Source organism: Pelecanus crispus, chromosome 3 (assembly GCF_030463565.1).
Source record: "Pelecanus crispus isolate bPelCri1 chromosome 3, bPelCri1.pri, whole genome shotgun sequence".
NCBI lineage: Eukaryota > Metazoa > Chordata > Aves > Pelecaniformes > Pelecanidae > Pelecanus > Pelecanus crispus.
The window spans coordinates 47,611,047-47,626,357 of NC_134645.1; the positions used below are offsets into that span (position 1 = coordinate 47,611,047).

At 39.6% G+C, this 15,311-nt stretch overlaps 1 protein-coding gene across 1 annotated transcript in view; it reads right to left on the bottom strand.

Annotated features, from left to right (window-relative positions):
• Positions 1-204: 204 nt before the first annotated feature.
• LTBP1 (latent transforming growth factor beta binding protein 1) overlaps positions 205-15,311 on the bottom strand; it is a 204,995-nt gene continuing 189,888 nt past the window's right edge. Inside the window, exons 31-33 of the mRNA XM_075708573.1 lie at positions 5,393-5,515; positions 1,620-1,769; positions 205-374 (exon numbers count right to left, since the gene is read on the bottom strand). Coding sequence (XP_075564688.1) covers positions 205-374; positions 1,620-1,769; positions 5,393-5,515 — 443 coding nt within the window. The remainder of the gene's footprint in view (positions 375-1,619; positions 1,770-5,392; positions 5,516-15,311) is intronic.

Sequence of the window (15,311 nt, forward strand, 5' to 3'; positions counted from 1 at the left end):
ATACAGAGTAATGTGTCCATTTGGTCTGTCACTTCAGTGAAGCTGATATACAATCAGCCCATCAGGTCTCACCTTTGACACATTTTAATGCTTTTCTCCCCTTATGTTCGCTACTCCGGTGCCTTCTCTTCTGAAGTTAAATACTTTTCTTCCTTTTCTTTATACAGTGCAGAGTATACGGGCTTAGGATATGGAGATTTTCCTCTACTCCAGTTCACTGTCTAGTTCTGAGTTCAGTGGTGTGCAGTAGTTTGGCTTGTCTGAAGGTACGTACCCTGGGAGACACAAACACTTGTACGAACCTTCTGTGTTAATGCATTTGGCATTCTTGCAGAGAGACATCCTGTTGTTCAGCTCGTTGCACTCATTCACATCTGCAAAAAGGGGACATCAAAACACATGCACCTAAGTTTGGTGTGTAGGTAGAACTCATTTATTTCCAGCATTGTCAGGAGTAGAATATGCTGTATGAATACATTAAGAACTACATTTTCAGTTCAGATCAGGTGGAATTAGCCTGGGTCAAAAGCTGTAACAGATGAGTATTTTATTGGGAAGAGATGGAAGTTATCATAGGAAATAAACAGTGTATTAAATGTCCTTAAACTGTTAGATCACCAAGTCCAAATTCAGCCTAAGCTGCGAAACAAAAATTAAATAACCACTTACAGGTTTTTAGGTGACGACTGAAAAGTGTCTTACAAGAAAGAAGCTCCAAGTTCTTACTATAATATCTGTATTTTAAAAAATAAAATACTTTAGGAGCTGCTGGTGTTGTCAACTAAATAGTTGTGAACAGCGAACTACCTGCACTCAATATTGTGCTGCACTGGCCTGAAATACACAGGAGCTACAACTTTTCTCGCTAAGGAGGCCAGCTTGCCATAAAGTCCTAAAGATTACAAGGCATGCAGGCAGCTTATCATGATACAGCTGGGAGAGCTCAGCTGCGGGTTACGAACCGTAATGGCAAGCAAGGTTAGTACAGACCTTAAACTGAAATACCCACACATGGTCTCTACTAGGCTTCTACAATGAGGGGTGTTGTTTTGCTTTCATCTTCTCACTGACACTTGCCATTCCAGTGTTTTGTTGTTTTAACTGAAGACATAGTCATTAGATGTCCTGGTTAGTAGTTGTGCAGATTTACTAGTTTGAGAGTGAGAGGAATAGACTGGTCTATTGACTGTTCAAATCAGTGAGAATCAGGGGCCAAACCCCACCAAGTGGTTACCTGCATATTTAGGTGATTCAGCCACTCTAAAAATCTGCTCCTAAAATTACTCTTCTACTCTGGATCCAGTTCCATCCTCTTAGCTCACTAAAGCCTTTGAAAAACACTTGTTCTGTATATTAGTGTGAAATTATTGATATAAGTTTAAGCTCATTTCTAGGCTCTTAACTGAACACACCTGCAATGACCAAGATGAACTGAGGAACACCCACATAATTATTTCTGTAACAATATTTACTGGCCTTTGCAGTGAATCAATCAAAGTTGGCATCTTTGATATAATTCAGGTGATCATCTGTAACCCCTTTGTTCTAGCCCCTCCTTAGGTCAAGTGACTGAGTAAACTGACAGACTAACAGAAGATTAAGTAATATGCTGTCCTCACCAACACAAGTCATTTTGGCCATGTCTAGGTGATAACCGTCAAAGCAGTCACAGGTGTAGCCTTCCTGGACTCTTACACATCGGCCATTTTCACATCCATTCAGAATACCACATTCCTCTGCTTGTAACTCCTCAAAGCTGTTCAGAAAACCTGGGTGGAGAAAGAATTGCAAACAAGTAAGTTACAGACCTGTTGAATCAGTATACCCAAATGTATAGTGAGAGTCTGAAATTCTTGCAGAAGTTTACTGGAATGTGACTTGACTTTGTAGAAAATAGGTCAGCTTTAGCAGATCTGCACCATCTGGAGTTTTAAATGCACTGGAAAAGTGCGGTGGTATGTTTCAAGATGAAAACTGAATAACTTTGTGAACTCTTAAGTTTTTAATTTGTGTTAAAAATCTATGATTTTTTTTTAAAGGAAACTGCGTAATTTGGTAGTATATTTTTTTAAAGGATAAATAAGTGTTTTCTAAATAGCACCTTTTATTTGAATTGGTATGTGTATCAACCTTTATAGAAACAAAGTAAGAAGTGGTAGTGCCGTTTGGAGTAAAAGTTCCTTAAAACAGTATTCTAGAAAAATAAGGTGTGTGTAGGGGGAGAAGAGATGCATTCTAATTTATCTAGAAGAAAATGTATTTTAAAAAAAAATATATATCGATCTCAACTGCCTTAAGGGAAGTAAGAAGAAATCAGAGACTGCTTTCCTGTTGTGGTTTTGGTTAACAACCCTTTGGCTGGTACTTCAGTTACTGGTGCCAGTACAAATACCTGTAATCTACCAATTGCTCCTTGTCATAATTCTAGATGGTGAGCAGTCAAAGCTGAAGAGTTGTCTTTGTATTTGGTGGCAGTGGTTTGTACAATGCCTTTTGTGCTCCCTGTCTTAGGGCTTTTTTGACAGTTATGCTTTTATGTGTAAGGAAGGATTTATACTTAAAAAAATTATTTGACATTTTTACATGTTCAGAGATTCTTTCTACGACTGAATTGCTCCTGTTTGTCCTGCACAAGTTTTTTGACTAGCTTTCTATTTGTGGAGCAGTGATGTAACAGGACTGCAGATGGCAGCCCATCACATCAAAAAGACTTTTGAGGAAAAAGTAGAGAGCACTGGGGAGTCGTAGCTTTACCAGCGTAATGAGTATATAGCACAGAAATGGAGGGGAAATTGGAGCTGGAGTGGAGTAGAGTAGGATACATCTCTCCATCTGCCCCATAACTAATAAAATTTATATAGTCATCCCACAGACAAACTATTGGTTTATCTAAAATCTGTTTACTGATTTATATTGTTGCAACAGTTGTGATATGTAGATTTGCAATGCTACCTATGAATCTGAATTTCTCCCTTTCCTTGTGCTTGTTCTCCTGTCTCTTTATATTTACTCCATCCTGTCTTGCTTCTTGAGGCCCTCTTTTTTCTTGTCCTGCTTTGCCTTTCCTACTCTGCCTGTTCCGTATCGTCTTCCTTTTAACATCTGTACTGTCATTTCCACTGCCCGCCCCTCCTCCCTTTGACTACATATATTATTTCTATCCTGGATTTTCTCTAGCATGGTGGGGTGCTTAGTAAGGATCACGCTGGTCAGTCATACACTGAATAAATTCTGGAGACACTGAACACGTAATGTGACATAAGTACTTGCTGACATATGGCACATCTCAAGAACATATACAATACATAGGATGTATACAAGTGTACATTGAGCGGGAAACACTACAATCTTTTCCACAAACCTAGTAAATCACATCTCAGTGCAATAGTACTGAGAATATTGAGCAGACTGTCATGATGTATGGTTACAATGTAGTAAGAAACTTGACCAATTTTCATTAGGTTCTCAAGCCCTCTAATAGAGCTTGCAGAGGGCTCATGAGGGTCCTTTAAAGTGAAGATCTTTGCTAATTTAGAAAACAAACACTGCCAAGAAAGGGAAAGGTGCCTCCCCCCCTCCCCCCCCCCCCCCCAGTACATAGATATTTTTAAAATAAAGGCATCATTTATTTGACATATAGAATATATGTGTGTATATATATGCGTGTACATAGACATATGTACACGCATATATACATACTCCCCCTCCAATACAGTATGTTGTAATTTTAACTAGCTAAAACCAAAATATTTATCACTCACAGCAAGTTCTACCTCACAAAATATTCTACTTCAAAACAGCTGGATGGAACCTGGCTCGTAATTCTACTATGTGCATTTGGTGCTGTAGAAGTTGATTACACACAGGTGACAAATACTACACTGAAGTACACGGCTTTGCCACAGGATGGGACGTATTGTCGTATTGCTCATACAGACTGCAGCAGGGTTGCGACTTTGAAGTCTCTGGTGCCCTAAACATGTGGCAACTGTATCTGTTGGGGAATATGCCTCTCATCAGGACAGTCATACAGCTGTGTGTTTTGGGGTTTCTTACACATTTGCTTGCCACTGTATCTGATTCAGTGATAGCATTGGAGCAAGAGACATGAGCTATTAAGTCCCTGTCCCTAAGACAGTGGACTCAGCTTTGGATTCAAAACTGCCAACAATTTTATTGTATTTATTCACCACTGCTTGCAACTTGCAAAGTGCTTCTTTCCCACTCAGTATTTTATCTAGCACATTGATTGTCCAGGAATCTTTCTGGACTTTTCATTGTGTTCAGTAGTTATCATCTGTGTGACATTTCAATTAGACATCAACACTCAGTACTGTTTAATTAAGATCATCTGGATATAAAAAGTAAGACATTTTCCAATTCTGTGTAGAGCTAGACCATCATTTAGATGCTAAATAGAAATGAACTCTTTAACCTGATTTGTGTAGTTCTGTATAAATGTGTAAAGTGCAATGTGCGCAAGAAATGCAGATCACCCTTCTAATAGTGTGCTGTAATCCTCCTGCCCTGTTTTGACCTATTACTGTTGCTTTAAAAAGAACTCCATGTACAGGAGAAGCACTTTGGGAAAGAGCACAGTGGCAACTTGTAGGCCATGTGTATAAAGCACAGGGAGTTACCAGTTCCTTCTGATACCTCCACTTTTCTTCTCTGAAACTGTGATGAAATATGCTGTCCCGGTACCGGGTGGCTGATTTTGAGGAAGATGCTGAGATCTGTAAGCATTCCTCTCACACAAGTCTTAACAGTGAGCTGGGCCAGACCTGTAAAGAACCCTGATATTCCTGAAGTACAACCGAGATGCTGTATACAATCCCTCACACCCCGCTTGGCAGGCCATTCCATCTAGCCCAAAGGCTATATGCATGCATACTCTCTGATCATACTGTGCTGTACATTTTCTCCGTTGAGTGGGAATGACTTGCATGTTCTCCATTTCCCCTGTATAAATTCTGCTGGAAAATCATGGAAAGCTGGCGTGAAGGGATTTTTTTTTTTTCTTTTAAACTAAATGCACTCCAAAGGAATCTGTCCCATGATCCAAAGGAAAATTAATTTGTGAGACGGAAAACTGGCAATCCTTTTGACCTTTAGCTGTAAATCTGTTGGTAAATACAAATTTAGTACACTTGGCACAAACTATTTCACTGTATTAGAAATCAGTATTGTACTCTGAGCCCAACTGGACTCTTATACAACACTGGCTCTTGAACCAGAACACCTGACTGAAAGCTAGTGTCATAGGAATAACTAAAACATAAATAGGCCACATTACTCAGAAGCAAACAGAAGAATGAAGCCAGCTACAGGGAAATAATCCAAGTTACAACCCTCATTTCAAGTACTTTACATAACAGAGAAACTTGCTTACGGTCTTCAACAAAGTATGGATTAGTTTCTGGAGTATAGTGCTCCTCGAAGTCAACCAAAGCATCTTGTCCATATGGCCGTCGAGATCCTGGAACAGGAATGTTGCACAGCTGGGCATAATCCTCTGAGGGGGGAAAGAAAATAGGATATAAAACTAATCACACTTGTAACACAGGCTGCATTACATTAGTCCCAGTGAGCTGTGGTTCATATTAGCTGGAAATAAACTTATCTTCCTAGAAACACCATAAATCTGCAATTTCCACAAAGCATTCTCTCTTCAAGAAGAATGTCATTAAAACGTTAATGAGCCAAACACAGGCTATTAAGTCATAATAGGGATAACACCAGGGATAGATTTGAGTCAATAACTGTACAAAAAGTTATGGGTCAGGTTCTTCTGGCTTGCACGAGAAGAAAGAACAGAGAGATGCTGTGTATCCTGCTGCCAATGCACCCCTCTCCAGGGCTAGCTATGGTTACACTCCTCATTCTGGTGGGACAAAGGCTACCCCAGACTATTGCAGCTGCTAGCAGAAGCCACCCCGAAGGAAGCAAACTGGAGCAGGTCAGGCCATATTTCTGGCACCGTCAGCCAACCTGCAGAAATCACAGAATGAAAAATCCTTCTAACATAGCACATGCTCATCTTCTAACTGTATCTTCAAACCGCAGGCTTACGTATGAGTGCTGTGCAAAGTCTCCTTGGCCGTGAACCTCCAAGGGCAAAAGGAAATACACAGGAGAAATAGTTATACTCTGATTTTTTGCCTCTCTCCAAGTTGAAGCAGACCAAGGCAACACTTTGTTTTAGGTGTCAGAGTCTATGTCTGAAATGCTGATGCAGAGTTTGATTTTTCATTTGACTTACTGTGTCACCTCTGTTTCCATTATTAAAATATATACAAGACAATTTATTTGAAAATAGAAACATAGTTAAAATACAGAAATCCAGGTGCTCCTTTACTGTTGCTACAGACTATTTAGCATCTGTTTCTGTGAAGACTGCCTGGTGTTCTGAGAATCGGGCAGAGTGAGGACGGGAAAGAAAACCACCAAAAGAGAGAGAGGAAAAAAAGCCCTAAGCAGATACAAAATCCAAGAACTGCAGATGGTTACAGAGCCAGAAACCTCATGCTGTGTAGAAGTGTCCCAGACAGCAAATAGTTGGATAAATCCAGACTGCCTCTAGACAGTGCAGAGCGCAGCCCCACTTGCTGCCCAGCATTGTCATTTTTTTCACAGGTAGTATCTCCGCCACCTGGAACAGTTTTATTTTGTACTGAAAACAACAAAGTGTTCAAAAAGTCTGTTTGAATTCTGTGGTCAACAACCTGGCTCTCTGAGAGCATTAGACTGTACAGTACAGGCAAAGCTTGTTTGTGCACATCGCAGAACTGTCATGGGTGCCAGTCCAAGCCTGCAGAATGAACTCCCCAGAAAACTTAACAAATCATTGTAAATCTCACCCCCTTCTGCTTCAAGTGCAAGGTGACTTCCACCAATGTGTATCTTCCAGAATATATTTACACACAGTAATAATTATATTCAAACAACCCTCTCCTCTCCCAGATGAAAAAGTACACTGCCCAAGAGAGACATCCTATGGCACAGGAAACAAAGCCAGCATGAGACAATAAACGGCATATAGCAAATGTTACTTACATCCCTTAGTGCACAGCTTCCCAGTGAGATACTACAACAATGAGCATAGTTTTAAGAGCTGTTGTAGGACCAGAAGCACCCTATTCTTCCTTCCCCACATCTAACCCCAAGCAACATCCATGTATGGGGACAGCCAGGTTACCATCTCTGACTCCTCTCATTGTTTTGTGTTGAGCTACTCATTAGGCCCAAGGGCTCTGATACATACACAGAGAGAAGCTGCGCAGAAGTGTAAAAGCACTTTCTCACAGATGCACACAAATGTTCCTGGCAAAGGAAATCTATGCTCTACCACAAAATACTAATTCATCTGGCCTGCGGGGAAGAAACCACCACACAAAACCAGTCAGTGAATGGCAAGGGGACAAGGCAAGCGGGTCTCAGGGATCACTACTTCTTCCACATGAATGTGATCTGATGGAAAGGATTGGACAGAACCTGGACATTGGCTTCTCAGACTACTCAGGGCTAATTTTGCACTTAGTGATACTGGTAGTAGAAACAGTGTTTTTCTTCCGGAAGGAAGCAGTCAAAACATTTGAAAACCCATAGCACTGGAGCTCTTGTGTGCATGAGTTGGGTAGTTTGAAGATTACACAACACTATTTTATATTGCACATTTGCCAATGCAAAGTTGTTTATTATCTAAAGAAGAATAAAAAAATGTTGACAGTAGAAACTTTTTTCCTGCCACACTGGTCCTTTGCCAATCAAGTTCTGGTTGTCTGCATTTTTAGGTCTCGTTATGAGTAAATTAGTGGCTACAAAATGAAGAAGAGCTGTTTTAGGGCATACTGTAAACTTGGTATTTGTTACAAGGAGCTGTAACTATATCAAGGTCTTCTACAAGGCTATACATATAACTGTAATAATCTATTACCCTCTTGAAGTCTGTTAAGCTTAATTAACCATTTGTTAATACGCTCTAATTTTTAATAATTTATACATTATTTGTAAAATAATAAGCTTTAATACCAAAGCTGACAGAGCATTAGTAGTCTTAAGTCACTTTAGAATGTGTACACCTATCCTCCTTATATATAATTTATATCATTTTTTTGATACAAACTGTGATGATTTAGAGTTACCTATAATACTCTCTTAATACTGTATGTTCTGTTTAGTTGTCCAAGCAGCTTAGATTTTCTGTCTTGTCTTTTGTAATGTGTTGATTCACTTACTAGGTGCTCAGGCGATAAACCCAAGGAGAGCAACAGCAACCCACCTAAAAAACCAACAATACACATTCAGGACCAATAACAATGGCAAGTTATCTATGCCACCTTGCTGAGCTTGTCTCTTTTTTTCAGAGAAGAAAAGGGTGGGCAGAGAGGAGAGTACAAAGACTGAAAGGCAGTCGGGGGGCCACATTCTGGAAAGATCACGAGAACCGGCATTTTGAAATAAGGTAAACTAGAGGTTTGGATGCCTGAGAAAAATGAACCCATCACAGTCCCCCTCTGGAGGATAGAACAAGTTACAGCAGGACAGATGTGTACGTACAATTTCTGTTGTTTTAAACTCTTCCCCTTGCTATGCTATGTTCCTACAGTTCAAATTAAAAATAGTGTATTTTGGGTCACTGTGCTCTATGCTGGTCACAGTTTTCCAGGGAAGGGAACTAAATGAACAGAGTGCCATAAGATTTGTGGGTAAAAGCATGACTGGTACACAGAAAGTTGCAAGTATACAAATGGGAGAACAGCATGATATTGCCCTAGGAAGATGGCAGTAGGAGACTTACATCAAGAAGGCTGTAAGGGGGTCAGGAAAAATCTGTAACTACCCCCCAAATGACAAAACATTTTAGTTGCCACAGAAGTTGATACTCACTTTCATGTAAAGTGGAAAAAAAAAAAAAAAAAAAGACATTTTCTGTAATTCACAATCAACGATAAAACCTTTTTCTATATGGATTTATTTTCTCTGCTCACTCATCTATCTCCTGGCTGTGATCAAGAACTATACAAGCATGGTTCAAGAGACAAAAAAGACATGGTTTTAATTTAATTTAGTCCACATTGCTCCATGTGTTTCTAAGTTTTTCTCATAACTTGCAAATGAAGCATTGAGACAGCTTGTTGTATAACTCAGGATTATTACAGCTATTATAAAAGGAAGCTGATGTATGCTTCCAAAAATGTAAAGGACGTTTTTTAAGTCAGATGTGTGCATATAAAACAAGTGTGTTAGGGGATTACAGCTACACGCACATGCGTACTGGCACAGATGTTAGCCATAATTGGTGATGAAAAGCTGGGCTGATAGAGACAACGCAACATAAATTGGATGGACTGACTGGCTTTTAGGTGCTTGTTAGCACAAGTGCAGCTGTGCAAATGTGCATCTAATTTGCATACACAGTTGTTGTAACTGTGCAAGCCTGTGTGGGCCTTATTTGTATTCTCTAGTCAGAAAAAATACTCCATATTTCATGTATTTAAAGCAAAACATTATATAAAAAAGCTTTTCCTGACACAACCATGAAACAACTGCACCACAGCCAATCCCACCTCCTGCCCATAAAGCAAGCTTTATTTCTGTTCCAGCTCCTCAAAATTGTCACCATCACACACACAAAAAAGGAGCCAAAGCTTCAACACCAAGGCAGTTCCTTCAAATTATTTAAGAATGCAACAGTTTCACCATGGAAGAAATCACTGGAGAGAAGGACAAAGCCAAGAAAGCATTTATTACATGTAGTATATGTCCCTTCCCAACCAGAGGTTCTGGACATCAGTCTGAATTGGTTAAACTTACGCTCTCTCAGGAGATTGCATCATCCATGAACCAAACCTGAAGATATTTCTGTTCTACATTTAGATTGTGCTATTTGACAATTTAGATCGTTTGACATCCTCCATGAACAGATAGTGAGGTTTGTGGTGGACAGCATTCACATATATTCTACAACTCTTGGTGCTAAAGAAAAAGGGAAGGGCACCAGTCTTAAAGGATTTTTTTCATGAGTTGAGAAGGATATTCATATCCTCACATGGAGATACTCTAAATGAAATCACTGAGGAAAAGATCACAGTGGATGTAAAACTTGTTAAAACTGAAGTAATTACCAACCTGATTATTTCAAAACCTCTTGGCAGTCAGCTTTTGTTCCTCTACTAAGGCTGCTCAAATTTCCTAAAACAATCTTCTGCCTCCTACTGCTTGAGGTAGATTGTTAAAGTTGTAGTAAGAGTCAGGTTGTTTCTGCCACAACTTTGCAAATGGCTTTCTGACTCCTTGCTGACTTGCATGTACACTTGGAATGTGAGGTTCCATGATGAAAACCCTTCCAAGGCTATTCTGCACATCTCTCGTAAACTTCAGAAAAAGCACTGAAAATCTTCATCAACAGAAATGAAAGCAGCCAAAAATCTGCACAACTGAGCATAAGACTTTAAATATTCAAGGCCCAATCACTCTAGTATTTTAAGCCCAAAAGATAATCCATTTGTCTGGTGTCCTTACCAGAAAGAAAGGGGGCACAATGCCATCCTAAATGGAAAGATGAACAATGGTCTCCAGAAATTAATCCAGTGCTGAAATGAATCCCTGCTGATCTTTACCATCTCAAAAGAGGACAGACGGAAACTCATCCTTTACACACATCAGTTTTCCCTGTACTTCCAGATCTTCGTGAGTGACATTAGCCAGAACTCGAAGGGAACACCATGTTCTCATAACATGAAAGCTCAGCCCAGAACTAACTCATAATGTTTACAAAGGATACACTGAGTTCCTTGCAACAAAAATGCAATCCAAACAATCTGTCCTGCCAGAAGGGGTAGTATTCAACAACTGTATGTAGGCATCTCCAAGGGTCTGCACCTGAATTAGTCATCCACTGTCCCTTTTTAGTCCATGGAAAGACATAACCACTTCTTAGACACCATCTCATCCTAAAGTAGATGTCTAGAACAGGTCAGAGGAATCTAATGCTCAGGGTGCCTATTTCGCTTTCCTGATGGAAGGGGAAACTAGTAGGACCAGCACAGATGTGGGTTTCTGTGTAAAAAACTGTGAAATGGGCCAAGCGAAATCCTACATGATAAAACACCCCAGATGATTCATGTTACCCACTACCCTCAGTGTTCTCCTAGTCTGGGCTTTGCAAATGCTGAAGTGGAGATAAACGAAAAGTACGCGAGTCTTCTGCAGTTCTGTATGCGACTCCTAGTCCCACAGAACATCTGTAACATCTACTGACTGGAGTTCTACCACTGTCCTTTCTGCAGATCTTCTAAACACAAAGTGGTTCCATAAAAACCCACAACCTACTAGAATTTAAAACTTACAGTAGAAGAGTACAAAGTATGTATAAGGTTACACAAATAAGCAGGCTGATAAACTGAACGCTGGTGTCCTTTACAGTTGCCTAAGAACATGCTCATGACATTATCTTAGTAGTCAGACTACCAACAAGTTCTTAGTTATAGATGTAGTAACGTACCCCCACCCTCAATAAATAGTTATTAAAACATATGTTAAAACTGCCAAGTCCCAGTCCTACCTTACCCCTTTTTTCCATATTAAAAGTTCTCCAGGCAGCAACCTACAGGAGAAAGAGAAAGCACCCTCCTTAACAGACAGGCATATCTTTAGTTCAAGGGCACCTAATTCCACCTTCCTAGCATCCTAAGGTGTTACTGAAGCACAGGTGGTACTGCACTGCCATAACAAACTCCAAGACAGCTTTCCAAAGATCATTTTACAAATACAAAAATCTCCCCAAATTAAACACTGACACCAGCACACCACCTTACTCAACATTTTCTAGCTGTTACTTCTATCTCTGCCCTTCAAATTTCCTGTACCCTGTAACAATACACCTTGCCTAAAATCCACTCCAGTCCCACAAGGGTCTCACAGGCCTCTTCTGGAGGCTCAGCAGGTTTATAATTCAGGTGTTACGTGTTCAGGTTAACATGAGATGTGTAAGGCCTTATTTCAGATTCCAAATTTTTTCAGTCTTGGCCAGTTGCTCTGTTTCCTGGCATGGATGCTTTGACTGCACTGCTAAACCTGTCGGTGCCTGTCCTGCTGCCAGTTACTAGCGCATGGACTCCAGATGCAGGCAGTTGGGTCTTACGGCACTAACAGTAAACTGACCAAGGAAGCAGAACTTCTGAAGGCAGGTCGTCTGATAGGGTTTTTTTTGGGTGGGTGCAGTGAAGAAAGGATGTTTTGCTTTTGTTATCTAAAACAAGAGTATGCAATTTTCTAATTTTCCTCCATCAGTCAAATACTGCAGATTGCAAATGACAAACCTCAAATAACACAGGGGTTTCTTAAGGATAGTTACTAAAAGTTCTTTGGGCAAGTACAGCTTAACACCATAATGAGCCCAGAAAGGATATATTTCAGTAGTTAACGTTTTGGTATTGGATGCAATCTGTGAAAGCCTTTATCTGTACTATGATGGTATCGTAAGATCCTAATGTTAGAACCAATGTAATTGAAAACAGTCTGTCTTTGCTTCCTTCATTTAATGACAAGAAGGCCTGCCCCACAAAATGGTTTGTACAAGTAAGATGTACTCAATCACATCACTACAGTTCCTGTTTGCACTGTTTTGATCAGGATTTTGAACTAGTATTTTGAATTTGTTCCCTGATGTTGACATCAAAATACTTATCAGTCCTACTGTTGTTAAGATGTTGGTGTTCAGTTGCAACACTTCAACAGGTGCTACTTATTTTTGTTTCAGGCTCTGATGTTTACTGCCATTTCAGTGGGGTTTGTTTGATCAAACACCCTTTAGCAGCTTTTAGAAATCTTAGCAACTACGTAAATTCTGTTTTCATGTTGATGAAAGGCTGGATTTCTTTTTCATTTATATGGATCAATTCTTATAAAAGTTCTCTGTCTTCCTGCTAGTTTTATGCTGGATGCTACTTAAACAGGACAGTTAAATCTGGTAATGAAAAATGGAACTGCTTTCAGGAAAAGCTGGGACACAAAAATTAGAGTTTATTTTAATTAAAGTGTGAGTTTGTTTCAGAAGAGACTTGCAAATGTATCACTTATGGTGGCAGGCCTGTATTTCCTTCTAAGTGCAGCATCTAGATCCTCAAATACAAGGGGAATATAAACAAGGTAAAAGGAAACCAGAGATCAGCGAATGATCCGTTCTATGATCCAACCCATTTCATGGTGAAAGTCTTCTGGTGATAACGCTTTTCACATCCCCAGGTCTTCTTTAACATGTGTTACAAATCTTCAGCATGCCCCTAACTTGGGAAATAAGCAAACACCTTCAGTAGTAAATCTGGCCAGCACAATACACAAGTGTTTAAAAATGGAGAAATTCCAGGTTCCCCAGCCAGTACTTGAACCTGTGACCTGCTGGCCCAGAGGTGTGAAAGCACTCTCTTGAGCCAATGATATCACTTTAAATGCTACAAACTGAAGACATGTCAAATGAATCATTTATTCAGTTCAGTCAGCTTTAAATTTTCTTGGTAAATGTTCCTGAAAACAGAGAAAGGCTTCCAGGTTTCTCTGTGTGTGTGTGCACATGTGTGTGAGGACACATGAGCATAAACCACCTCCACTAAGAAATGTAAGCTTGTATGTTTGTTCTGACATAAGGTTCAATATGCTTTTATTTTTATTTTTTTAACCATCTATGTTCCAATCTATAAGGATGATTTAAAGTATTTGGGATCAAAGTATGCCTCGTAGTTTCAGTTAAAGCAGATACTTTTCAACGCATATTAAAATTCACATAAAAATTATGTCTGGAGGAAGAAACATGTTATGATCCAACACAATGCTCTTCAGCTTTGACTGAGGGTCATCCAAGTGACATTTAACATCATGTTATCCATCAAGAATCTTTATGTCTTTTTTATTAATGAATTTCTCAAGTTTCTTCATAGAGCTAGTTGGGATCTGCACCCCACTGTTGTCACAGGACTGCTGCTCCAGAATCCTGTGGTCCTAATGATCAAAATCCATCTAATTTCAAGCCTAAATGTGTTCAGACTGAACTTGTTCCAATTGTTTTCTCACATCAGCACTGTTATTTAAATTAAAAGCTTGGGGGAATCCTCCATGATCATACTGTAGCAGATAGTCTTACCATTTGCAGCCTTCATTCTGCATCTAGGTTTGGCTTTTTTCATCTTCCCTTGTAAGACAGGTTCTCCATTCCTTGCCCATCTTGGTAGTCCTTCTCTGTTCCTTTTCAGATTTATCTTGCTTTAAACCCTTTCCAGATTTATCCTGCTTTAAACGTAACTAACTAGAAATCTTCAGAAGCAACTCTCCTACCTACCTGAAACTCTGTCTACCAGGAACAGCTTTCCTTCCTTCTCTCAGGATTGCATGCTTGCATGACACAGATGGGTCACTGTCACCATGCGATGAACTTTGTACAAAGAAAAACTCCTTTATTCTGCTCTATCTTTCCACCTGAGGAGCTCCAGGTCATAGCAACAATTCTTGCTATTAGCTATTGCCCTGTATTTTTTTTACTACTACATATCGTTCCATTGAAATTGTTATTTTAGCAGGTGTAGTAATTCAATGCCTGGGAATGTCCTCCTATAAGATTTATTCTGACAAAGACATTTCCGAAATTTCCATATCTTATACATCAAGCTGCTGTCATGCCCTGTTTTTCTTCTTCACTCTCTTTCTGGGATAAGCATCAGCCAGCAGTTACTCCAGCCAACATCATCAAAATCAGGCGCTTTTTTCAGTTGCTGCACTTCCAAAGCAAACTCAAACAAATAAAAATACATAAGAACAGGTTCAGGGACCTTACAAGTAAATTATAAAAACATAAAACCCAAGCAGATGCAAACAACCATATTAATGCTTCACTGAGCTTCTCTATGTAGTTTTAACTCCAGGGTTCTTCCTACAAGTAAAACATGTACTGCTTTAGCCACAATGTTATATGCTCAGATATTATGAAACGTATAGATGAGCAATTTAAGATAGATAAGGGAAATGGAGCACCAATAAGGACTGAAAAATTTCCAGGGAATATAACTTGATGTTAAAGAAAGCTGGCTGGCTGATTTTTTTTAAAAGACTGTATTTTGTTTACATGTTTAGAAGTTAGACATTGTTCCAAGATATTTCAGGTAGAAGCTGCTTCTTGCAGTGACTACAAAAGCTAAATGGATATAGAGAGAAATGTTGTCACTGACACACAGACTTGTTTCTGGGGACTAGGGACTGGAGAAGAGACCAGTGGAAGCAGCACGGGTATATGTCATGCTGTGCCTGAGACGTGTCACCCT